The sequence below is a fragment of the Trachurus japonicus genome, chromosome 5 (genome assembly GCF_045865225.1).
Source record: "Trachurus japonicus isolate A0001 chromosome 5, Traja_1.0".
Classification (NCBI taxonomy): Eukaryota; Metazoa; Chordata; class Actinopteri; order Carangiformes; family Carangidae; genus Trachurus; species Trachurus japonicus.
The window spans coordinates 661409-688730 of record NC_140911.1 but is presented as its reverse complement, the minus strand read 5'-3'; the positions used below and the strand labels follow the sequence as shown (position 1 = coordinate 688730).

The following is a 27322-nucleotide window of genomic DNA, read 5'->3' as shown; positions in this document are numbered from 1 at the left end:
ATAAACACTCGTAAATCACATAAGACTTTATAACAATAAGCATAACACATTACAGAGCAATATAACTCTATTATAATACTTGACCTTATAAGCCGTTATAAAATGCTCTATGATGTGTTATGCTTATTGTTATAAAGCCTTATGGTAATTAATGAGTGTTTATAATGATAGTTATACACGTTTCTAACCCAATTATAACACATTATAACTATATTAATAATGCATTATCGCTGTGGGCATTGTCAGCCAGTTATTAACAATTATAGCTTTATGATCATTTATGAGTGTTTGTAATTATAGTTATACAGTGTTATAACTGTATTATACCGCATTATAAGTATGGTTATAGTGCTATAACTGCATTATACCTCATTATAAGTATGGTTATAATATGTTAGAGATAGGCGTCAAGTAAAGTGTTAACAAAATGTTTTACTCAACATTGGTAAGCACTAACTGTATTTATCCACCACTTTCCGGAGAATGACGCTGGGTGTCGCCATGACACTCCACTCCACCGGAAAGATTAACTGGGCTAACCGCTAGCTGTTAGCCGTTAGCAGTGTCTTCTTATAACTCAATAAACGGCCCATGAAAAAAATATTTTCTCCAGCGGATATCCTAGTTCCAACATGACTGAGCTAACTGGAGTAGTTCCATGTCGTGTCCCACAACGGGAGGGTTTTAACAGCTGACGTCCTGATGTTAGCTTAGCTGCTGCTGTTAGCTGTCAGCAGCAGCAAAGCTAACAACTACGATAACCGTGACTAATTACAAAAACGTGCACACAGAAATAGTAGCCTAATGTTTGTTCAATAACTCGTTTTCTAGACTTAACAAACATCAGATTTAGTCAAAATGGTTTTGGCAGCCCGGAGCCCCCACATTTGGTAGCTACACCGGTGGCTAACGCTACCAGTTAGCCGCTAACGCTACCAGTTAGCCGCTCGCTAGAACCGGTGGCTAACGCTACCAGTTAGCCGCTAACGCTACCAGTTAGCCGCTCGCTAGAACTGGTGGCTAACGCTACCAGTTAGCCGCTCGCTAGAATGCTACTAAAACCCACTTCTGTTGTGGTATGACGCAATGGATCATGGGAAAATAAAGTGGTGGATAAACTAATGAGTATTGATGTGTTATAAATGAAGAATTCAGTATTTATTCATGCTTAACTAATGCTAGTGCACTTATTATTATTAGCCTGGGTTGTGTTTTAGGAAACCAAAGGAGAGTTTGTGGAAAAGCACCAAAGACCGGAGGAAACTAAACTCAGGAGTTAGTGTGTAAACAGCTTGTAGAAGTTCCATGAGTTCGGCCTCGGTCTGTCTGCTTCCTAATCTAATAAAACCAGACTGACCAGAGGGTTGGAGAGAAGACAGCTGAACTACCAGTCAGAAGTGACAGTAGTGCTTCTCTGTCAGTGGCTCCCCTAAATGTTTTTGTGTATTTTATTGCTGTCTTCTTTGCCAGTAATTTACAAAACTAGTTTTAAAGAAAATAATCCAGATGCCAGAGTCTAAAGCTGATTGATTTGACCGTTGAGGTTGAGGGGTTAGTGTATTCACTCTGAAACCATTTCTCTCTCTGAACAGCTTCACTTGCCCCATCATAGGATCAAACATTTATTTGATGTAGTTTTTTACTTAATAAAGTTACACTACTATAAATTAAATGAATCATTGACTGTACAGAGCTGTGTGGTAGTGAGGAAGGCCAACATACAGCCTTTCTTCTTTTTTATCAAGTTTTTTTTTTATCTCCCATTAAGTTCCCTGGTCACCATAGCAACCTGCTGAAGGTAGCTGTCAAACATCTGCATTCACCACCTTATATATTATATATTTACCACCTCATATATCACTGACTGTCTTCAGAACTCGGGTGGAATCTGATGAGGCAAAGTGCAATGATTCAAAGATACCAACATGTTTTCCTGAAACACTTTACATTTTGTTGACTCAAATGAGACTAATCTTCAGGAAATAAAGACATTAAAAACTTATTATGCTGCGTTCAAGACAACTCGGAAGTCGGAAAAAAAATGAATTGAACGGCGTCGAACTCGGAAATTACAGGTCGGAAACTCGGGTATCATATCAAAGCTCCGACTTTCTGACTTGACGTCACGACAACATCAAAACATGGCAGCCCTCGTCTTAAACGGTTAGAATTTAGACATTTGAAGTTATTTGTTGAGGCTTGAATGCATATATTTTGTGTATTATTGCAGTAGCCGATATGAAATACGTTTATATTAAGCTGTGATTGTTGTACGGTGTGAAATTGTGTTCCTCGTGTGTGATGAAATAAGGTTTAACTGTTATCAAGGCTGTAACATTATATGTGCACTCATCTGCAGCGTCTCCTCTCCTCCAGAATAAACATCATTTACTGCTGCAGTGATTTTTACTATTCAGCTATGAGCCACAATACGACAAACTTCCTTCAGGTAGCCATGTTTTTTTTTCTCCCGATTTCCTGCAGCGTGAACGCAATGATGTCGGAAGTTGGAGTTGGGAATTACGACTTTCGAGTTGTTATGAACGCAGCATTAATTGTCTGTATATATGTGGTTGTTTTTCACCTGCTCAGTCTCAATAAACTCCGAAGTGTCTTCTGCAATTTGTCCCGGGATACGGAAGTCGACGGGAATGGGAATGGGCTGCGGCTGCTGCTCCGGGAGTTGGGAATGAGCCGCCGCCGCGGGGCAGCCGGCCTCGCCCTTCGGACTGGAGGACGAGCTGCCGCTGCCACGGGAGTTCTGAGGGTCCAGGTTGTTGTTGCAGCCGCCGGTGCCCTGGAGGAACTGCAGGAAGTTCTCCTCTATGGATCCTTCCCGACTGGGCAGCCGGTCGTCTTCCCGCTCCGCTCCGGCGCGGCGGAACAGACACGGCAGGTGCTTCCCCAGCTCCTCGCGGATCTGCCGGTTCAGACACCCGTAGAAGAACGGGTTGGAGGTGAAGCAGAAGTATCCGATCCAGGTGACGGCCTCTTCCAGCGAGGCCAGCGCGGCCGACGGCGGCGTTCCCGCCAGCGCCGCGTAGAGGTGGAAGGAGAAGTACGGCAGCCAGCAGCACAGGAACTGACCGCCCACCGCCGCTAGCACCGCCGCGGCCTTCCCGCCGCCGCCTAGCACCCGCTGCTGCTGCGGCGTCGCCCGCCCCGTTCCCGTCCCCGCCGTTCCCGTTCCAGAGCTGGTCACCATGGTGGAGCGGCTGCTGAGCGACTCGGAGCGCCGGCGGTGGCGGTTGTGGCGCGGCGGCGGTGCTAGCGGCGGCGTGTCGTCCATCCATGTGGGCAGCAGCGGGCCGCGCTGCATCGCCGCGACGCGCGCAACTTTAAACACGTTGCAGTAAACGACCAGGATGAGCAGCAGCGGACACAGGAAGTAGACCAGCGTGAAGAGCGCCATGAAGGCCAGGCGGTTCGAGCCGCCGCCGGGCCAGTGCAGCGAGCAGCGGCGGTGAGGAGGCGGCGGAACAGCGGCCTTTGCTCCGCCTCCTCCTCCAACGCCGCTAACGCTAACGCTAACCCCGCCGCTGCTCTCCAGAAGAGGAAGAGGAGTTCTTCCTCCCTGAAGGAACCACGCGAGCAGCGGCAGGGCCGACATGGCGAGCGCCTTGACCCAGATTCCCACCAGCACCGAGGCCACGAGGCCGAGCGTCATCTTCACCTCGTAGCGCAGCGGGTGGATGATGTAGTAGTAGCGCTCCACGTTGATGACGGAGATGGAGAGGATGGCGGCGCTGACCAGACACACGCTGAGGAAGAGGTAGCCGCGGCACAGCGCCTCGCCGGAGAACGCTCCGCCGCCGCCGCCGGACAGCATTCCCAGCGGCATCAGCACCAGCGCCGCCAGCAGGTCCACCACACACAGGTGGAAGACGAAGGCGAACTTGTGCAGCTGCGGCGCCTTGGCGATGACGGCCATGACGGCCACGTTGCCCAGCACGGCCAGCAGGTCCATCAGCAGCATGGCGAGCAGCGCTAGCGCCCGCGAGGCCGCCCAGCGCTCCGGCTCGGGCAGCGAGGAGGAGGAGGAGGAGGAGGAGAAGGAGGAGGAGGCAGACCGGTTGGACGGGAGCAGCTGGGAGGAGGAGGAGTTCCACGTCGGCTCCATCTGAGGGAAGAGGAGGAAGGCAGGAAGGAAGGAGCAGTCACTGCCCCATCACCCATCCTTCACCGCCGGGAAGGAGCTACGGCCGGGAAGCAGAGAGAGGCCGGGAATGAGGCGGGAAGCTGCTGTTCTGCCCTACAACGGAACAAAGGGTTAAAACTCCTCAGAGTGCAGTTCTGAGAAAAATTAGTTTAGTATTTTTTTTTGTCGTTTTTGCCTTTTTATTCGACAGCACACAGTGAGATAGACAGGAGAGGGGGAGGCAGAGGGAGGGGGAATGACATGCAGGAAAGGTCTGCCCGATGCGGGATTCGAACCGGGGCCACCTGAGGTGAGGACTGTAGCCTCTACATTGGGCAGCCGCCTTAAAGGGATATTCCGGCGTAAGTTTAAGCCATGGTCCAACGCACCGTAACACCGAGTTAGACCCCCCCTCGACAGATGAAGTCTGCTAACCGCTAGCTTCTCCAGTTGTAGCAACTTTAGCAATGACCGCACCATAACAAACAGCACAGTATACAGATCCACTAGCCACCAATCAAAAAGCCACTTACAGCCACAAATAATGCTCAGAACAGCACCAAACATCATCAACAGCACAAACAGGGTCCCATCCCATAATACAAGGCATCAAACATCTGTTAGTTTAGCCTGGTTTCTATTGAAACGAGACGAAAACAACTCACCCACTCTGCTCCAGTTATACGCTATGCAGCAACTTTCCATGTCCAGCATAGAGTCCAGGCACTGACAACACACGTCCGAGGCCGACTGGCAGCACAAACATCTGGTTTCAGCACAAACATCTGGTTTCAACATAAACATCTGGTTTCAACATAAACATCTGGTTTCAGCACAAACATCTGGTTTCAGTGGCCACCGACAGGCAGTGACCAACACACTGACCACTTGATTCCCCCATATCCTATCTGTGATGTCTGCTTGTTGTAGCCATGGTTACAGGTAGTGAGCTGTTGTAGCCATGGTTACAGGTAGTCAGCTGTTGTAGCCATGGTTACAGGTAGTCAGCTGGCATGGAGGTGATCACCGAGTGAAGTAGAGTCCCGCAGCTCAAGGATGAATGTGTGTATTACTCCATATAATGCAGCTAAGTTCCTATGTATCTTCATCAGTTTATAAAAGTTATTATCGAGTGTTCACAGGGAAATGAACGGAGAGAATCACGTAAATAAGCGCGAGATTAGACGCGACGTCACGCGCAATCAGACGCCGTTCGTTGCAGGAAGAGACTGTCTGTAATTTAGTGAAGGAAACATCACAGACACGGCTGAGTTTATGGAGTTTGAGAACAACAACGACTGGTTTCATTTCGATGGGCGCCACTATCAGTTAGAGACCGAGTTTACTGAAGACGAGCTGAAGGAAATGGAGGAGGAAAGTCAAAGAGGGGCAGCTGCGGTGGAGACTATGTGCTGGACCCGGGGGAACCAAGTGGTCAGTCTGGTGGTCACTGCCTGTCGGTGGCCGCTGAAACCAGATGTTTGTGCTGAAACCAGATGTTGGTGCTGAAACCAGATGTTTGTGCTGAAACCAGATGTTTGTGCTCAAACCAGATGTTTGTGCTGAAACCAGATGTTTATGCTGAAACCAGATGTTTGTGCTGAAACCAGATGTTTGTGCTGTCAGTGGCCGCTGAAACCAGATGTTTGTGCTGAAACCAGATGTTTGAGCTGAAACCAGATGTTTGTGCTGAAACCAGATGTTTGTGCTGAAACCAGATGTTTGAGCTGAAACCAGATGTTTGTGCTGAAACCAGATGTTTGTGCTGCCGGTGGCCGCTGAAACCAGATGTTTGTGCTGAAACCAGATGATTCTGCTGAAACCAGATGTTTGTGCTGAAACCAGATGATTGTGCTGAAACCAGATGTTTGTGCTGCCAGTCGGCCTCGGATGTGTGTTGTCAGTGCCTGGACTCTATGCTGGACACGGAAATTTGCTGCTTTCTAGACACCGTGATTCCCCCAAACTGAATAAATACAACACATAGCAACACAAAACACACACACACACAGAAATAGTAATGTTTCTTCAATCATTTCAGATTTGTCTAAACGGTGATAGGGCGTGAAAAATATGATATATAGCTAAACTCTCGTTCGTTACTATTGATCCCATTCACATTACGTGCTGGTTTTCTACCCGGAAGTAGAATGTAAACAACAAGGAGATTCGGTCTATAGTAGTAGTAGTAGTAGTAGCCCTGAGTAGTTCTACACAGAGAGAAGAAGGTAACTCTAGTTACTGTGTTCTCTTGTTGTTTCCCCACAGCTTTTGGGAGTTACAGTGAAAACCACCCTCAGATATAAATATATCCTAAATAAGATCACGTTGAGTCCAGATATTTATCCACATGATGTAGCAGAACCTTTAGTCCCAAAAATGTCAAAATCTCATTGTTGACAAAGAATGAGTTACCCCTTTCTTGCGCTGTAGGGCAGAGCTGTGGTTGTCTGGAGGATCTCAGCTTCTTCCTCCGGTCCAGTTAGAAAAGCTCCATGTCTGCGGACAGCGACATCCCAGCCTGATGAGAACAGAGACAGAGAAGACAGAACTGATCAGAGGTCAGAGCTTCTTATCTGCACTTCTGACTCATATCAACTCATCCCAGCAAACAGCTGCTTCTGCTGCTTCTCACTTTCTGCCTTGCTTCACTGTACGTCAGATTAACTGTCACTTTGTGGTATGTCGTTGCGTTATGTTAGGCCGACTGTCTCTATTCTTCCTTTCTCTTGTGTCACTGTTGTCGTATGTGCTTTTATTGTCTATATTTTAATGGTTTACTCCCCCTCTCCCTTGCCCTTATAGGGGGTCTTCACCTCCTACCAGGCCATTGCCCCAATAAGAATGTATTCTTAGCAACTCTTGCCTGGTTAAATAAAGGTTTACTACTACTACTACTACTGCTGCTGCCATTAAGATGAATTCACTTCTCACATCTCTGTTGCTGCAAACTAACATCCATGATAATCCAAATAGCAATAACTCAATGAAGTCTGCATCATTTACAGGTGCTGATCAAACATGGCACAGAAAAATACAAATATAGAATTTTAGATGATTTATTTCTGACAGTTTTGTGGTAACGTGAAGGTTAAAGATAAAAGCCCAGCGCTCCACTGTGCTCCACGGAGCAGCAGCAGTGTATAAATACTTTTCAAGCACACATCCTGTCTGTCGATGCATGATGCTAGTTCTCTAACAGCCATTCTACCGCTGCATCGGCAACAAACCTTCACATCTACACATCTACCGTGTTGGTTAGAGCTGATTGGATGTGGAAGCTTCTCCCAACAAATAGAAACACATCAACATCATTGGATGCAGGAAGGCCATGCTAATACCTATTTCATGTGTGTGTGTGTGTGTGTGTGTGTGTGTGTGTGTGTGTGTGTGTGTGTGTCATTTTGCTTTTGTACATCAATGGCAATCCACTCAGGAAGTCATGAGCACTAAGTGTGAGTGAATGAAGTGTTTCAAATGGAAAACCTGAGGCTATTCATAGGTTGCAGAGGCTGTCTGCATATTAACACACAACACAACAAACAGACATAGCTGCTGCTGCTGTGTGTGTGTGTGTGTGTGTGTGTGTGTGTGTGTGTGTGTGTGTGTGTGTGAGATGTAGAAAAGCCATTTGCAGCAGAGATGCGGAGATGTTGGGTCTCCTCACCTCAGTGAACAGGTTTAGTCATGTCTTACCGCCTACTCATTTATGTATTAATCATTAATGCATTACACCCACTGTATAAACCGAGGCCTACGTCCTGTATATCACATCACAGTTGAAATAGATCTGCTGGTTGTGCTCAGCAGGATGTAATCGGCGGATTAGAGACAGAGGATGAGAACAGACAGGAGAATGTGGAGAGAATCGGGCGGCGTGATGGGAAGAAGAAGCCGAGACGACGAGGCAGAAAGCTTCATAGCTGCTCTGCTCTCTGAGGAGGAGAAGCTGCTGTAGCTGCCACTGCTGAGCTGCACATCCTTCACCGTACCTTGTAGCTTGGTGCGGCTGCTGAGGAAGCTGAGGAAGCTGCCACGGTCTCTCCTCTCGTCCCTTCACCTCCTCCTCTCTGGATCTCTGCAGCAGCACAGAGCTTCTTCTGAAACGATGCTGATGCAGATTGTTGCCAAGCCACCAGCTCAGTCTCTCTGCTCTCTCCTCCACTCACACACTCACACACTCTCACTGTGACTGCAGAGATGGAGCAGAGGCAGAGAAACAGGACCAGAGTCTCCGTCTCCCCACGGTCCTAGAGTCCGCTCCGTATCCACACGTCTTCCCTCGGAAATTAGGACGTGCATATGAAATGCCATGTCATTATTAGGCAAGGCAAGGCAAGGCAATTTTATTAGTATAGCCCGTTTACAAACGGTTTGTCTCAAAGGGCTTTACATGGCATCATAACAACATCCTCTGTCCTTAGACCCTCACATCCACCTCTATTACCTCTAATCCAAAGCAACACACACTCCCATTCAGTGACACACACTGGCATCTGTCTGAGGTTTGTCTCTCTGCACTGCAAAAACTCAAAATCTGTCCAAAAATATTTGTCCTATTTCTTGTCAAAATGTCTCATTTCTAGTCTAAACTAATCTCTTTCCACTTTAAATAAGACTCATCACCTAGAAATAAACTTGTTTTTAGATCATTTTCACTTGTTTCAAACTAATTTTCACTTGAAATAAGTAGAAAAATCTGCCAGTGAAAGTGTTTGTGTTTGTAATAAGAAAGAAAAACTTGCTCCACTATCAGATTTTTCTACTTATTTCAAGTGAAAATCTGCTTGAAAGAAGTAAAAAGTGTCTAAAAACAAGCTGCTTTTTATGTATAATATGTATAATATACTTATTTTAGGTAGAATGAGATTTGTTTTGACTAGAAATAAGACAAATATTATTGGTAAGATGTTGAGTTTTTGCAGTGTGGTCTCTACAGGCCAGAACTCCCAGAGCAGAGCAGGACCAGACACCGGGAAGTACTGGAAGTACTGGAAGTACTCTGGTACTCTGGTACTCTGGTACTCTGACTGAAGTAATCCTATGATCTCTGCTGAGCCACCGTCAGGTCAAAGTGGATGTTTCCATGTTTAACTATGAAGGATGGAAGAAATGCAACGTTATTCTATTTTAATTCATCCATTCTTCTTTCTATTTTATCCCACTACACCTAGTGTCTATTTTACTTCATCTTATCTAATGTCTTTCTCATCTTCTCTTTTTATCTATTTTACTTCATTTTATCTAGTGTTTTCCCCACTGCAAATGAGTGAGTATTAGATAAAATCCAATGTTCTAGAATTATTGTGTGAATGTGAATGCAAATGTATGTGTGTCTCCCTAACATGTGTTCCCTATATTGCTTGTTTTTTTTGTTTTTTTTGGGGGGGGGGGTTTGTTGGCCTTTTTGCCTTTATTTAATAGCACAGTGAGATAGGCAGGAAAGGGAGAGGCAGAGAGATGGGGAAGGACATGCAGGAAAGGTCTGCCCGACGCGGGATTCGAACCGGGGACGCCTGCGTTGAGGACTGTAGCCTATGGGGCGGCCGCCTTAACCCCTGCACCACGCACCGCCCCATATTGCTTGTTTTTAACATGTGAAGCACTTTGAGCTGCCATGGGCATGAAAAGTGCTATACAAATAAAGATTGATTGATTGATTGATTGATTGATTGATTGATTGATTGATTGATTGATTGATTGATTGATTGATTGATTGATTGATTGATTGATTGATTGATTCCATCTAACAGATTTGTTAACGACCAGGACGACTGTCTGGTTTGATCTGATTCTGGAGATCTGAGCATCAACAGTTCATCTTTCCCTAGATGACCTCTAACCGACCTGTCGGTGTTTAACTCTGAAGTCTCTTCAGCTGTCTCATCTCATCCCTCGTCTCTCCTCCTCTCTCCTCGTCTCTCCTCGTCTCTCCTCCTCTCCCGGTGGTTCAGGTAGTGGTTTCATGGATTAAAGAGTCCTCCACTACAAGATTTACTGAGACAGTGAAGCATTGATTAGCCTCCATCCCAGCTTCTCAAGCTGGAGCTCCCGTTGCCACGGTGATCTTTTCCATATACAGTCCATCTCATTGCTCCGTCTGTGGAGGACAATGAGATCTGGGCTATTACGGGTGAGGCTACTCTACATGGAGCTGTTGTTCATTTGCATTTGTAAGCTGAGCTCCCCCATCCCATCATAACACACACAACATTTGCATTTCATGGAAATCATCTTCTGCACCAAAGAGAAAAAAAGCATGTTTTAATTTGCAACACCTCTTATGAACTGATTGATTGATTAATCTAGTCCAGTAATCGCCTGATTACAATAATGATGAGTCGCTGTTTGAATTCACATCTTCTGACTGAGATATGAACTGACCCTAACTAACAGTTAAACATATTGACCACTGCAGCTGGAGCTGCAATCACTCATTGATTGACTGATTGATTGATTTGTTTATTTTGGGCATGTCCATTAAATCATCATCATCACACTTCATCTTAGTTCAATAATATATACACATGGCCGAAAAGGAAAGTGGGAGAAGCTAAAGCTGATCTAGTCCCGCCCCCGTTACCCACAGAATAAAATCTTTATCATAATCTTTTCTTTTCTTTTGCTTTTTACATTTTGACATAACATTCTTTTGATTGATTGATTGATTGGTCGGTCGGTCGGTCGGTCGGTCGGTCGGTCGGTCGGTCGGTCGGTCGGTCGGTCGATCGATTGATTGACATAAAAGGAAAAATCCATTAACCATTAGATGAGATTCTGCTATTTTCATTTTACAGAGTAACCTGCAGGTCTCTTCCTGTCAGTACTAAGATGCTTGGACAGCAGAACTCAAGACCCCATGATGCATCTGGGTGGAGACAGTGGGGTGGCCAGTGATTATTACTACTGTTGTCATGGTGACGATGCATCAAGACGTCTGGTAACACTGAGGAAACACACACAAGCTTCTTCTCTATGCCTCAGACTCTGCAAGAACGCACTGGTTTTATACCCGAGTCTGACGGTCTGCATCTGTATTCAAGCATGTGTGTGTGTGTGTGTGTGTGTGTGTGTGTGTATATGTGTGTGTGTGTGTGTGTGTGTGTGTGTATATGTGTGTGTGTGTGTGGGTGTGTGTGTGCGCGTGTGTGTGTGTGTATATGTGTGTGTGTGTGCGTGTGTGAGAGAGAAAGTGTGTGTATCAGGTGTTGACTCATGACAGAAATAGCAGCGTCTTGCTCGGCCGGCAGCACCAATCACTGCCGCCACAAATACAATGGTTTCCATGGCAACCTTGAAAATAGACTCCACACTCACACTCAGAAATAGCAACAGGACGCACACACACGCACCCCAGAGAGCCCCCACCGTCCGCAGCCCATAATAACCACCCATAGATACGATAGGATGCACAAACATCACCTGCACTCAGAAATACATCAGACATTTAGCAAAACATGATTACATCATCAACCTGTCGTCCAATCAGCTCAGAGCCACGTTCAGCACCTCGTCCAATCAGCTCAGAGCCACGTTCAGCAGGGCGTGGCCTCGTCCAATCAGCTCAGAGCTACGTTCAGCACCTCGTCCAATCAGCTCAGAGCCACGTTCAGCACCTCGTCCAATCAGCTCAGAGCCACGTTCAGCAGGGCGTGGCCTCGTCCAATCAGCTCAGAGCTACGTTCAGCAGGGCATGGCCTCGTCCAATCAGCTCAGAGCTACGTTCAGCAGGGCATGGCCTCGTCCAATCAGCTCAGAGCCACGTTCAGCAGGGCGTGGCCTCGTCCAATCAGCTCAGAGCTACGTTCAGCACCTCGTCCAATCAGCTCAGAGCCACGTTCAGCTGGGCGTGGCCTCGTCCAATCAGCTCAGAGCTACGTTCAGCTGGGCGTGGCCTCGTCCAATCAGCTCACAGCCACGTTCAGCACCTCGTCCAATCAGCTCAGAGCTACGTTCAGCAGGGCATGGCCTCGTCCAATCAGCTCAGAGCCACGTTCAGCACCTCGTCCAATCAGCTCAGAGCCACGTTCAGCAGGGCGTGGCCTCGTCCAATCAGCTCAGAGCTACGTTCAGCACCTCGTCCAATCAGCTCAGAGCTACGTTCAGCACCTCGTCCAATCAGCTCAGAGCCACGTTCAGCACCTCGTCCAATCAGCTCAGAGCTACGTTCAGCAGGGCATGGCCTCGTCCAATCAGCTCAGAGCTACGTTCAGCAGGGCGTGGCCTCGTCCAATCAGTGGCCAGCCTGAGGGAACGTTACACAACGCTTAGACCAAAGCTGCAAAACCAAAACTTCTTGTAACAACACCTTAAACACAATGTGACAACACCTTAAAGGGACATTCTGTATGAATTCCTCCCATCAAGCGTTGTATCTCAAGCAACTCAGTCGTATTTTTCATGCTGCATTCACATGAAATTAGGCAGACGGCAGACGGACGACAGCCGCTGCAGGTAACGGCATAAACAAGCCTCTATGTAAACAAGTGGTCCGTCAGCACGAGGCAAAACAATACACCTGACAACATGTTGTCATGGCGATGTGGTATTGTTTTACCGTCTTTCTCTGGACTTCTGAGACTAAAATGACGTCTGGTTTGTTAGCGACGGCCGTCTGCCCGACTGCAGGTGAATGCAGCATCAGTGTAACGCTCCATTCCTCCTCACTGCGTTACCACGGTGACCTGAGCCGACAGCTCCGGTGTCTCCGCTGAGTTTCCGTGGTTTCCTACCGTCACCATGGTGACACCACATGGCAGCAGCACCGAGCTTACCCGCTCCATGGAGATATGAATGATATGAACGGCTCATTCAGAGCTGAAAGGAACAGGAACTTTGTTGATTCATGAAGAACAGACTGAAGAACCAAATAATACATTTTCATGAAGAGAAACCAGGAGAAGTCCCTTTAAAGGGACAACGAGGAGTTTTGTTAAAGTGAAGTGTCTTCACACTACATTTATGAGCCTCCGCACCGTGAAATTCTTTGACCGGCGCAAGACAGACTCATGTTTTCATTCATCAAGAATTAAAGTCAGAGGTTGGAAGACGATCACATACCGTCGTAGTTCCCACCATAAACGGAGATTCATACGGCGGCGTTATTCTCATGACTCGCCACGAAACCGAAAGTAAAGAAACGCTGGTCGGCTCGCCCAGCATTTCCACCACCACTAATAATAACAAAATAACCATAGAGACAAAACCATAGATTTATCTAAAATGGACCATTAACACGTGGTAACGGAGATTCATCCACATTAATATCAGACTTTTTTATAACCAAATAGAAACTCCTCGTTGTCCCTTTAAACACATGTGACAACACCTTAAAGCAGATATCAGTGGCACGGCCGTTTCGGCTAATGCTGTGTTCAAGGCAGGCTTTTGAAACCGTAAGTTACAGCTTCAAGTCACAACTACGACTTGGTAGCGTTCCAGGTAACCCGTAGCTCGTGTTTTTACCGTCCTGTTGTCTGTGAAAGTTCCCTATAACGGCCACTCGTAACTTCCGACCCGTGAACTCGTACCAGATCGAACTGGTATGACTTCACAGGAAGGAAAAACACAAAGTACGAGTTTCCTTGAACGCACCATGAGTTAGCAGCCCCCGCCCTTGTCAGGCATCAATTGGTCCTCGTGCTACGTCACCACATTCACGCGCATCCCTTGGCTGCACACACAGCCCTTCATGCCGTTCTCTCCCCTCATTGGATAACACTTGTATCCCACAAGGAAAATTTTCTCCTCGGGTTACAGCAGAGCAGAGTGACGGAGAGACTCGTGTTTAGGCTGAAATACTTCATGTAAGTGATTGCTGACGGAAAATAGGACTATTTAGGACTTATATTAACAAAAACATTCCACTGATATCTGCTTTAAACACATTCTCTGCTTTGCACTTTGCTTGTTGCAGAACATTACTACATTCCTACATTAGACACCTCACTCAAAATTGAAATACCTTGTCATCATTGGGAAGATACATGAATTGAAAATGTAAAACACTTCTGCACACACCTGACAACACCAACACAGAAAACTCAACACTGACCAGTCTGAGCTTTAGAACGACACACAGACACACACTCATCAGACATTTTCATCAACTGGCTCCTTGTTTCTGACAAACATGGAGGCACTGAGACCCAGAGGAAGAGGGAGCTGTAGATGTCTACATCATGTAGCCTACACACTGCAAAAACTCAAAATCTTTCCAAGAATATTTGTCTCATTTCTTGTCAAAATGTCTCATTTCTAGTCAAAACTAATCTCTTTCCACTTAAAATAAGACTCATCACCTAAAAATGAATTTGTTTTTAGATCATTTTCACTTGTTTCAAACTAATTTTCATTTGAAATGAGTAGAAAAATCTGCCAGTGAAAGCAAGTTTTTTGTGCTTGTAATAAGAAAGAAAACCTTGCTCCACTATCAGATTTTTCTACTTATTTGTTATTTCAAGTGAAAATCGAAAGATGTAAAAGGTGTCTAAAAACAAGTTACTTTTTATGTGATGTTTCTTATTTTAGGTATAACTAGAAAAAGCATTTCCAAGAATGGAAATGGTGTGACTGCTGACAGCAACTGAACGCTGTTGCAGAATTAGCAAATGCAAGCAGTGATCACCATACAAATGTTTGACCAAGGTCGGAATCGAACCCACAACCTCATGGTCATTAGACTTCCACTCTGCCTCTAGGCCACGGTGCACACACAGTTACAGAGACTGTTGTCTGTGAATGATCTGCACACTGTCAACATCAAGAAAGCTTGAGAGTCAAGCTTGAATGACTTAGAATGAAAATTTCTGTGAATTTCAGGCTGAGAGCAGCAGTTTCAACATGAAGCAAGTTATCAGAAGTCAACAGAGGACGACTGGGAAAATAATTCACTATAATTGTTGTTGAGGCAAGATTTGAACCAGCAACCTTCAGGTCTCCAGACCAGCAAGCTAACCACTAGGCTACAGACTGAGACAGTATGTGAGGGGTAAAGAAAACCTTTGATAAGAGGATCACTGGCTTCTGCTTAAAAAAAAAGTAAGGAATCAAACCCATGACCTCATGATCAATAAACCTTTACTCTGCCACTTCGCCACAGAGAGCACAGACATAAGCATGTTGCCATTGTAATGTGATGATGTGCTGCAAACGGTGGCAGAAGCAATTAATGCGTCTCTTAACAAACACCTGTAACCAACTGGACTACAGACAGAGTGGTGGAGAACTCTCAGCATTGGGCTGAATGAGAGCAGAGAGCTCCCTGGCTGCATTTAAAAAATATTTTAAATTATTATCTAAGTCTCTTTGCATTTTTGACCAGAATTTTAGCCAGAAGACAAGTGTGGCTACAAAACTGGAGAAAATAATTTGTCTAGAGTTTAATTTGCAGAAAAAGTTAAATATTTTAAAAAGTATAAATAGTTAAAAAGAGAAAAGTAATGCCGATAAAGTTCAAAAAAAGCTGCACGTTTTGATATATGAATTGTTGAAATAGCACAACACCTAACACACTAACCATATGGCCACAGAGAACCTGAGTTACAATGAGCTTTATACTATGAGGAATCAAAGACTGTCCAATGACAGCTGAATAATTGGAATCAAAAGTCAAGCAATGATGTGAAATGACTGAGGCAGGAATCGAACCCATGACCATATGATCATTAAACCTTTACTCTGCCACTCGGCTACAGAGAGCACACTGCTTTCAAGACTGTTGTCATTCATTGTAATGTGATGATGTGCTGCAAACTGGTACGAGTAATCAAGGAGATAACAAACACCTGTAACCAATTGAAGGCGGGGGAGGAGAGCAGAATTCAACATAACATAACAAGAGTTCTTCCCTTGGATTCGAACCAGTGACCTTAGGGTTGGCAAGCATCCACCCTAACCCCTACACTACAGTGGAGTTGTGAAGTAGAGAGGTTGAGACTTTGATGAATGTGAGATTTTTCAATGATGTTTAAAATAAAGAGTAATTAGTATAAATTAGCCACACCAAGTAAGAAGAGGACTTTTTTGTGACCTGTGACTATTTTTTGGTGAATTAAAATGAATTAAAAAGCACTTAACAGCAAGTTACAAAGTTGAGCTCCTTCTCCTGCTGATGTGAAAAAAATGCATTGAGCTGAATGGGAGCAGAGAGCTCCCTGGCTGCATTTAAAAAATATTTTAAATTATTATCTAAGTCTCTTTGCATTTTTGACCAGAATTTTAGCCAGAAGACAAGTGTGGCTACAAAACTGGAGAAAATAATTTGTCTAGAGTTTAATTTGCAGAAAAAGTTAAATATTTTAAAAAGTATAAATAGTTAAAAAGAGAAAAGTAATGCCGATAAAGTTCAAAAAAAGCTGCACGTTTTGATATATGAATTGTTGAAATAGCACAACACCTAACACACTAACCATATGGCCACAGAGAACCTGAGTTACAATGAGCTTTATACTATGAGGAATCAAAGACTGTCCAATGACAGCTGAATAATTGGAATCAAAAGTCAAGCAATGATGTGAAATGACTGAGGCAGGAATCGAACCCATGACCATATGATCATTAAACCTTTACTCTGCCACTCGGCTACAGAGAGCACACTGCTTTCAAGACTGTTGTCATTCATTGTAATGTGATGATGTGCTGCAAACTGGTACGAGTAATCAAGGAGATAACAAACACCTGTAACCAATTGAAGGCGGGGGAGGAGAGCAGAATTCAACATAACATAACAAGAGTTCTTCCCTTGGATTCGAACCAGTGACCTTAGGGTTGGCAAGCATCCACCCTAACCCCTACACTACAGTGGAGTTGTGAAGTAGAGAGGTTGAGACTTTGATGAATGTGAGATTTTTCAATGATGTTTAAAATAAAGAGTAATTAGTATAAATTAGCCACACCAAGTAAGAAGAGGACTTTTTTGTGACCTGTGACTATTTTTTGGTGAATTAAAATGAATTAAAAAGCACTTAACAGCAAGTTACAAAGTTGAGCTCCTTCTCCTGCTGATGTGAAAAAAATGCATTGAGCTGAATGGGAGCAGAGAGCTCCCTGGCTGCATTTAAAAAATATTTTAAATTATTATCTAAGTCTCTTTGCATTTTTGACCAGAATTTTAGCCAGAAGACAAGTGTGGCTACAAAACTGGAGAAAATAATTTGTCTAGAGTTTAATTTGTGGCCGTGCTGACAGTTTAGCCAGAAAAACTCTAGAATGTTTTTTTGCCTCTCTCCACTCTGACACCACTCTGGCTCTGCTCGTTAGACGCAACACACACACATTATAAAGCTGAAAAAAATCAGAAAAAGTTAAATATTTGAAAAAGTATAAATAGTTAAAAAGAGAAAAGTAATGCTGATAAAGTTCAAAAAAAGCTGCACGTTTTGATATATGAATTGTTGAAATAGCACAAAGTATGAAGGACTAGAAGAAGACCGTAAAAAGGCGGAAGAAAATGGCCAAACAGAAGAACAATACACACTACTCACACTAATGAGATTTGTTTTGACTAGAAATAAGACAAATATTCTTGGTAAGATATTTGAGTTTTTGCAGTGCAGGACCGACCTGAGCAGTCGGGGTTTGTTGTCATATGAGATACTGTTAGTTTCCATCTGGATTCACACACCATGACACCTTCACAGTGTTATACATAGTGTTACAGTATACCTGACCCCTTACTCCCCATTTCTGAACCCCATGGAAGAATTATCCTCAGCATGGAGCTGGACAGTCTACGATCACCAAACACATGTCCACATGTAGAGCAATGCAGGGATGTTCAGCTGTGGTCAGTTCAAGGTTGGATTTGTTGAAGAACTGTCTGAAAATAGAGATAAAATAGCAAAGACTGAAGAGTTTTGTGTAAAGTTCATCAGTGTGTTGCTGTTGATTTGAAAGTGATTCAAAATGGCGCATGAGTGTATCATTGTGTTGGATTGTTAGGTTTTGAATAAGTAGAAAAATCTGATAGTGGAGCAAGTTTTTCTTTTTTTTTTCAAGCACAAAAAACTTGCTTTCACTGGCAGATTTTTCTACTTATTTCAAGTGAAAATTAGTTTGAAACAAGTGAAAATGATCTAAAAACAAGTTCATTTTTAGGTTATGAGTCTTATTTTAAGTGAAAAGAGATTAGTTTTGACAAGAAATGAGACAAATATTCTTGAAAAGATTTTGAGTTTTTGCAGTGTGTTAAAATATCTTCAGTCACTGATTGTCTGTTGTGAGAAGCTTGTTTATCTGGAAACACAACAACAACAACAACAACAACAGAGCTCAGTGAGCTGTGATTGGCTCAGCAGATGAATGAACAGGCTGATCCAGACCAGACGGTGGCAGTGTGTCCACTCTAATGAGACTCAGAGACACGGAGGAGAGAGACACACAAGAAAAAATACACAACTACTTCATTTTTCATGGAAACTCTGAATGCACATTCACACATGGACAATATAGACACACAACTGAACAAATCAACACAGGGGGTTTATTGTTTGGTTTCACACAGATCCAAACCAATGATCATGTTGTGTGTGTGTGTGCAGGAAAATGTTCTTGTTCTCTCACAGAGTTTCATCCCTTCTCTCCTCTGACTGACATGTTAATAACATTATTATGGAGCTTTCAGCTAGAAGACGTCATGATGAGTTTGATGATGAACTGTGATAATGAAACACAAGTAGAAACATATTCATGCGTGTTCTGTGAGCACAGTCACCGAAAGGACTCAGATTCATCCTGAGGAAACTCAAGAGTTTTATTAGAACTCATTCAAATGTACAGAGATGATGAGAGTTCCTCCTCTGAAAGATGACACGACTGTATAATGTTGTTGAGACATTTCCCTGTCCCGTCGTCTCCATCTCTACACGCCTGAAGGGTTTTAACCCTTTGTCGCCATCTGTATCAAATCTGATTCAAGAAAATACACGAGTTTTTCAGACCTCTACATCTTCACTGTGAAAAACCTCATGTACACAATCAGATACATGCAATGACCAGATGATCCACCAGGGGGCAGTTAGTTATTCATGCACCAGCAGGTCGTCGCTTGGGACATCCAATATGGCCGCTGCCTTCACTTGGGACATCCAATATGGCCACTGTCAGTCAGGGACCCAAATGTGTTTCCTCGTGGATATTTTTGCCAATATTGAAAAAGTTGAGGTATGAAACACCTACAGCTGCCATGTTGGGGACCAACACAGGTGTTTCAGTTTGAGTTGTGTTTCTGATTGTGTTGTGTTTCTGGCGTAGAAGTAATGAATTAGTTTGAAACACTTGTGGGTCCCCAACATGGCAGGTGTAGGACTACATTTGAAACTCATGGATAGGAATAGTTACTGCATTGATGCAAAGTAAAACTACTTAATATTTCATAACTTATTTTATAGTAGAACAGTGTTGAAAATGTGTGTATCAAAATAGATACAGCAGGTATGTAAGGTCATTTTCTATACAAATCTTTATTTTATTTTTTACATTTTTTGTCAGAAGGTCCAATAAAGGGTCCAATTTCAAAAAATTGAATTTTCTGACAATTATTTCCTGGTTCAGGCTTAACAGGGCTAAAACATCACTAACATCCATGACTATTATAGCTGTAGTGTTGACCAGAGGTCCATGTGTTCTATTGACCTCTAGTATTATAGCTGTAGTGTTGACCAGAGGTCCATGTGTTCTATTGACCTCTAGTATTACAGCTGTAGTGTTGACCAGAGGTCCATGTGTTCTATTGACCTCTAGTATTACAGCTGTAGTGTTGACCAGAGGTCCATGTGTTCCCTTGTGTGTTCCCTATTGACCTCTAATATTATAGCTGTAGTGTTGACCAGAGGTTGTCGTGGAAATTCTCTGTTGATGGTGAAGAATGAAATAGAGCCTTGCCGGCCGACATGCGTTTATTTCCTTGCAAGAAAAGGTCAATTCATATCCGAGTGGATGATGGTAAAGAAAAGACCAAGACAAAGGGGAGACCTAAACATTTATACTTGAGGAACGCCCCCTCAGGTATATTCCACACCCCTTTGTCTGCTGCAGGGGTCAGCCCCCTACTCAGGATATCTTTTCACAGGTATTGGCACCGACATCCTGGAGTGTGATTAAGAGGTCTAATCAATGCACTTTAAAATACAAAAGGGTTTGAGTATATCATGAGGAAATGAGAGGTTGGGTGTCTCTGGAACTTGAAATGCAATTACAAGGTCTAGACATTAAAATACAAATGGGTAACAAACAGAAGAAGATCTGATACCTTGGAGGGAAAGCAGGGGGTAGGGACGTCACAAGTGATTAAAACAAAGGAATATTCAAATTTACCATTACAAGGTCCATGTTCCCTTCTATTGACCTCTAGTATTACAGCTGTAGTGTTGACCAGAGGTCCATGTGTGTTCCCTATTGACCTCTAATATTATAGCTGTAGTGTTGACCAGAGGTCCATGTGTGTTCCCTATTGACCTCTAATATTATAGCTGTAGTGTTGACCAGAGGTCCATGTGTGTTCCCTATTGACCTCTAATATTATAGCTGTAGTGTTGACCAGAGGTCTATGTGTTCCTTCTATTGAGCTCTAGTATTACAGCTGTAGTGTTGACCAGAGGTCTATGTGTTCCCTTCTATTGACCTCTAGTATTACAGCTGTAGTGTTGACCAGAGGTCCATGTGTGTTCCCTATTGACCTCTAATATTATAGCTGTAGTGTTGACCAGAGGTCCATGTGTGTTCCCTATTGACCTCTAATATTATAGCTGTAGTGTTGACCAGAGGTCTATGTGTTCCTTCTATTGACCTCTAGTATTACAGCTGTAGTGTTGACCAGAGGTCCATGTGTTCCCTTCTATTGACCTCTAGTATTATAGCTGTAGTGTTGACCAGAGGTCCATGTGTTCCCTTCTATTGACCTCTAGTATTACAGCTGTAGTGTTGACCAGAGGTCCATGTGTTCCTTCTATTGACCTCTAGTATTATAGCTGTAGTGTTGACCAGAGGTCCATGTGTTCCTTCTATTGACCTCTAGTATTATAGCTGTAGTGTTGACCAGAGGTCCATGTGTTCCTTCTATTGACCTCTAGTATTACAGCTGTAGTGTTGACCAGAGGTCCATGTGTTCCCTATTGACCTCTAGTATTACAGCTGTAGTGTTGACCAGAGGTCCATGTGTTCCCTTCTATTGACCTCTAGTATTACAGCTGTAGTGTTGACCAGAGGTCTATGTGTTCCCTTCTATTGACCTCTAGTATTACAGCTGTAGTGTTGACCAGAGGTCTATGTGTTCCCTTCTATTGACCTCTAGTATTACAGCTGTAGTGTTGACCAGAGGTCCATGTGTTCCCTTCTATTGACCTCTAGTATTATAGCTGTAGTGTTGACCAGAGGTCTATGTGTTCCCTTCTATTGACCTCTAGTATTACAGCTGTAGTGTTGACCAGAGGTCTATGTGTTCCCTTCTATTGACCTCTAGTATTATAGCTGTAGTGTTGACCAGAGGTCTATGTGTTCCCTTCTATTGACCTCTAGTATTACAGCTGTAGTGTTGACCAGAGGTCTATGTGTTCCCTTCTATTGACCTCTAGTATTACAGCTGTAGTGTTGACCAGAGGTCCATGTGTTCCCTTCTATTGACCTCTAGTATTATAGCTGTAGTGTTGACCAGAGGTCTATGTGTTCCCTTCTATTGACCTCTAGTATTACAGCTGTAGTGTTGACCAGAGGTCCATGTGTTCCCTTCTATTGACCTCTAGTATTATAGCTGTAGTGTTGACCAGAGGTCTATGTGTTCCCTTCTATTGACCTCTAGTATTACAGCTGTAGTGTTGACCAGAGGTCTATGTGTTCCCTTCTATTGACCTCTAGTATTACAGCTGTAGTGTTGACCAGAGGTCTATGTGTTCTATTGACCTCTAGTATTACAGCTGTAGTGTTGACCAGAGGTCTATGTGTTCCCTTCTATTGACCTCTAGTATTATAGCTGTAGTGTTGACCAGAGGTCTATGTGTTCTATTGACCTCTAGTATTATAGCTGTAGTGTTGACCAGAGGTCTATGTGTTCCCTTCTATTGACCTCTAGTATTACAGCTGTAGTGTTGACCAGAGGTCTATGTGTTCCCTTCTATTGACCTCTAGTATTACAGCTGTAGTGTTGACCAGAGGTCCATGTGTTCCCTTCTATAGATATTTATCAGTAGGGTGACGTCACGATGCGTTCCACCTGGCCGCCGCCATGCTGGGTACCGAACACTGAGTTAACCTCTATTCAGCTCAGTGCAGCCACGTCCTCTCTGACCAGAAGACTGCTGCCTGATGTAGTTTGGATATGGATATTTCTCATTTTGATGGCCTTGCCTTGAAAGCACACACCATTTCTGCTGAGACGATCTTTGACAGCGCGGTGCGCCGCTCTCTCTCCCGTTAAAACTTAATCTAGCTCACCCAGCGGACCTCCTCGTCTCTCTCTCTCTCTCGCTCGCTCTCACTGTCTCTCCTCCAAATACACGAAAAGCCAAATCAAATCAGAAATGCGTAGCCCACTTCTTTTTAACTCAGACATTTATTTTCATAAAGTAATAAAATATCTGGACATTTTGCATCGTTAACATTGAGACAAAAGGCTGCAGGAATGGAAGAAGAATTCGGCAAATCATCTTATCATGCAAAAAGTCACAACAAACAGGTTTTGCACAATGGTTTGCACAGATAAGTCTTAAAATATGTGCAACACCTTCTCATCACAATCCACGCCATCTACACAGTTACGTTATCAGCTCAGCTGTTATTAAAACCCAACTCATCAGGACGCGATGACCACCACTCACATTAAACAAACAATTAACTATTAATCCACACTCAAACCGAGGCAACAATAGTGTTAACTGTACTCAACAAGCTGTTATTACAAGGTTTACAACAGATATGACAGACAACCTGGGCCGTGTGTGTGCGATAAGAAAGGGGGGAGGGAGGGAGAGAGGAAAAGTAGGTAAAAACCTGCTAGCTGTTAGCTACCGTAGCTCAGGCGTCGGTCTCCCGTCAGGTAAAAGCTGCCGTTTATTCCTCAGATGAAGCTCATGTTGAGCCTCTCCGGTACAGTTATCCATCACTGCTGTTGAATTAGCCGCTAAACTGCTGGACGCTAAAACCGAGGGGGCGTCTGTGTTTACAATTCACGAAAGCAACGTGAACGTACGTGCCGCTCACACTCAGTAGAGTGAGGCAGCCTCCCTTGGCGTACATGTCTCCCAAGCTGTTTAATGACGGTAAAAAATGAAACAGAAAGTAAATATCCTGCATAGTTTCTCTTTTCTGTGCTGCGCTGATCAGAGCGGCGTCCCTAGCAACGGTGTATTTTACTTAGCAACGATCTGTTAAACAGGAATAACAGACTGTTAAATGCAAAATCAAGATGTAAATAAATATCAGAAATATCAATAAATTATCGGAATACGACATTCAATAGAGCCATGTAATAAAAAAAGGTTTATCCACTATTTTTGTGAGATTTGATGTCACAGCCATGGATGTATTAGGTCACAGCCCATAGACTGCCTTTGGAAGTCGGTACCCAAGATGGCGCTGTGACCGGCTGCGAACGCTGTGTGACGTCACGTGATATCTATCAATTGACCTGTAGTAGTTCAGTTTGTTTCAGATCTGCCGCGTTGACCTCTGAGCTCTGTCGTGTTTGGTGTCATGTGTTATTATTCCAGCTGTGAGCGTCGTCACCCAAACCTGCTGCTGCAGCTCATGTATAATTCACTAGAGACGTGTCAATAATCTCCAGAGAGCAGCTCGTTATCTGATCTGATCTGGTCGTGTTGAGCTGTGAACAAGCTGCTGGAACAACCAGAGCTGAGTTTACACATCTGGAGACTAAACCTAAAGGACAGGACTGAGGAAGACTAACACTTTGCTTCCCTCTGATTGGTCCTTTGTGAAGGAGAAGACTGCGTTCTGCAGCCCTGCTACATCACTCTTAGTCCAGTTAAGACCAGTTTAAAGGGACAACAAGGAGTTTCTCCATCGGCAGAATGAAAAATTCCTCGACAATAACAAAGTCTCATATTAATGTGGATGAATCTCCGTTACCACTTGTTAATGGCTCCATTTTAGATAAATCTATGGTTTTGTCTCTATGGTTATTTTGTTATTATTAGTGGTGGTGGAAATGCTGGGCGAGCCGACCAGCGTTTCTTTACTTTCGGTTTCGTGGCGAGTCATGAGAATAACGCCGCCGTATGAATCTCCGTTTATGGTGGGAACTACGACGGTATGTGATCGTCTTCCAACCTCTGACTTTAATTCTTGATGAATGAAAACATGAGTCTGTCTTGCACCGGTCAAAGAATTTCACGGTGCGGAGGCTCATAAATGTAGTGCACTTCGCTTTTACAAAACTCCTCGTTGTCCCTTTAAAAAATGTTTATTTTTATATTTAACCATTTTTAAAACAGGAGGAAACAGTTTGTGTCGTTTTTCAGGTGAAGATTCAGTGAGTCAGAGTTTTTCTACTGAGCTTCTGTTCATGATGGAAATGCTTTTATTCTAATGGGACTAATGGGCTGAGATAGATACTGTGTGTGTGTGTGTGTGTGTGTGTGTGTGTGTGTGTGTGTGTGTGTGTGTGTGTGTGTGTGTGTGTGTGTGTGTGTGTGTGTGTGTGTGGTAATGGTGGGTAATTGCTGCTGTGAGATCCATGTCACATTATGGGATGTGCCCGCAGCTGCGTGTTGATCTGATGCATGTTGTGTTGCAGCTGCAGGAAATAATAAAAACATGTTTCTCCATATTTTATTTTTTTCCGTATTTGGTTTTAGAATAAATAAATAATCTCTGATCCTAAACGTCCAACAGAGTTCAGATTATTCATGTTACCGGACGGTGACGACATGAGACTCTGGGCTGTTTCACTTTGTGTTTTGTATTTCAATAATTAACTCACAGTGTGTATTTCCCATAATGCTCAGCTCCTCCACCAGATTAAACCGTCACCGTGTTTAGGAAACAGGAAGAAGCTCCAGTGAACGTGTTTCCTCTTCATCTTTTATGTCCATGATGGAGGATTAATGTGAACATGGATCGTTGCAGACAGATCATATATAATATATACAGGTAATATATATATATATATATATATATATATATATAATATTACTCATGTTACAGAAACGACATGAGCCACTCAACACGACACCATCCACTGGGAAATTAAACACAGTTCAAGTCTCGGTCTTTTATTTAATCATCATGATCCAAGTTCTGGCACATTCATCACTTATTATTCATCTTACATTCACTTCACCTATAGGCTACTTTTATAAACTCTGTCATTCTATTGACACAGTTTGACTGTTTTTAACAACTCCACATACGTATTACATATAGTATATATGTAGTATACATATTAGCCTACATATTACATTTGATGCTTGGTTTATTAGATTGTTCATATTTCACCAATAGAAAGGTTAAACATGGATTTAATGCAGTAACATGTGTGAAGTGTGAACCCTCTGGACCACGTGACTCAACACTTTAAACCTTTCATCGTTCATCTTCTAAAACGACACGTTACACGGTCATTTATAGTTTGATGTTTCTGTATCTCTGCTTCTTATTTCATGTTTTTATTTTTATTTTAACCCCCCCCCCCCCCCACAGTGAACCGTCCGTCCCAGTCGACCAGCGTTTCCTCTAGCAGGCTATACCTTTAACGAGGTTCATCTCTAGTCCGTGACCTCGGTGCAGCTTCATCTCCACATCTGACCAGCTGACCTTGTCACCATGGAGATTGATGATGACAGAGACCTCGTGTGTGTTTCTATAGAAACCCTGGAGATCACCTGACCTACTCACCTGCATGTTGGTGAACAGTTAATAACAGGTGAAGTTATAATATAATATAATATATAATATATAACTAGTATAATATAATATAATATAGTATGATATAATATAATATATAATATAATATAGTTCCACAGATCTGTAGATGTGAACCAGCTGCTGATCGATCTGCTGCTGCTGCTGCTGTTGTTAATGCACAGCACGTCCAACCTGCAGACTGCTGCAGCTCACACACACACAGACACACACACACACACACACGCCAGCGGTTGCCCCGTCCTTCACCAGCTCCTTAATCAAACGTGTCATTGTGCTGAATGACCCATCGCTGGTTACGTAATGCTCCTTTAAAGGATCCAGAAAAACTAAACCGTCCCAGAGGACAGAACCCCCCGACACACACACACACACACACACACACACACACACACACACGGTCTTATATGATCTATATCTTTCTAACCTTCAGGGAAAATAAAAACCCTTTAACAACTCGACTGACTAATAAACACAAAGCAACGGATGCTTTAAAAACTATTCAACATTTACATTTGATGATGTCATCTCACCAGTAGCTGCAGTATATTATTATGGGATGGGGAACTCCCCACTCAATGTGCTCCCTTCATGTTTTATAGACTATTACATTTCATTTCATTTAGCCTAATGAAATTTAAATGGAGAATATGTGTTTGATTCATATGAACTTCACTGGCAGTGTTTGTGTTCATGTCAATAAAGTTACTTAGAATTGAACTGAGAGAGAGAGAGAGGGAGAGAGAGAGGATGTGACACACCCCCTCCTCCTCCTCCTCCTCTGCTTCTTTCTCCTCGCGCCACAGATCAACTATCAGATGTTTCCGGTCCGCGCGAGGACGGCGCGAGCTGGATGTGTTGTGCTGCTGTGATGAAGAGGAGGAGACTGTGACGAAGAGGAAGACAGTGTGATGAAGAGGAAGAGACTGTGATGAAGATGAAGACACTGATGAAGACTGAGTGATGAAGAGGAGTGATGAAGAGGAAGACACTGTGATGAAGAGGAGCAGACCGTGATGAAGAGGAGCACACCGTGGACCTCCGGAGCTCAGACACCGACCCCTCGCTGAGACCGCGGCCGACCGAGAGGCTCCTCCGCCGGGACAGAAACGCTGCGCGGACCGCGGTCCCTCGGTCCCTGGGTCTGTGTCCTGATTGGAGGAGGCGAGGCAAGGCGTTGATGACGTCGTGGGGACAGTTTTCACTGAGCGACCAGAACTTTTCCAGCCGGACGGACCAGCTGCCGCAGTGCACCCTGGGAGCAGCAGACAGTGACGGCTGCAGCTCCAGACCATAATATAATACATCCAT

General features: G+C 43.9%; 1 protein-coding gene across 1 annotated transcript; it reads right to left on the bottom strand.

Annotated features, from left to right (window-relative positions):
- Nucleotides 1-2551: 2551 nt before the first annotated feature.
- Nucleotides 2552-27322, bottom strand: LOC146986715 (G protein-coupled receptor 61-like). The gene is made up of 2 exons (XM_085777866.1): nucleotides 27044-27322; nucleotides 2552-4120 (listed from the first exon to the last, which is right to left on the bottom strand). Exons 1-2 carry the CDS (start codon nucleotides 27320-27322, stop codon nucleotides 2552-2554), a joined length of 1848 nt encoding a protein of 615 aa, XP_085633992.1.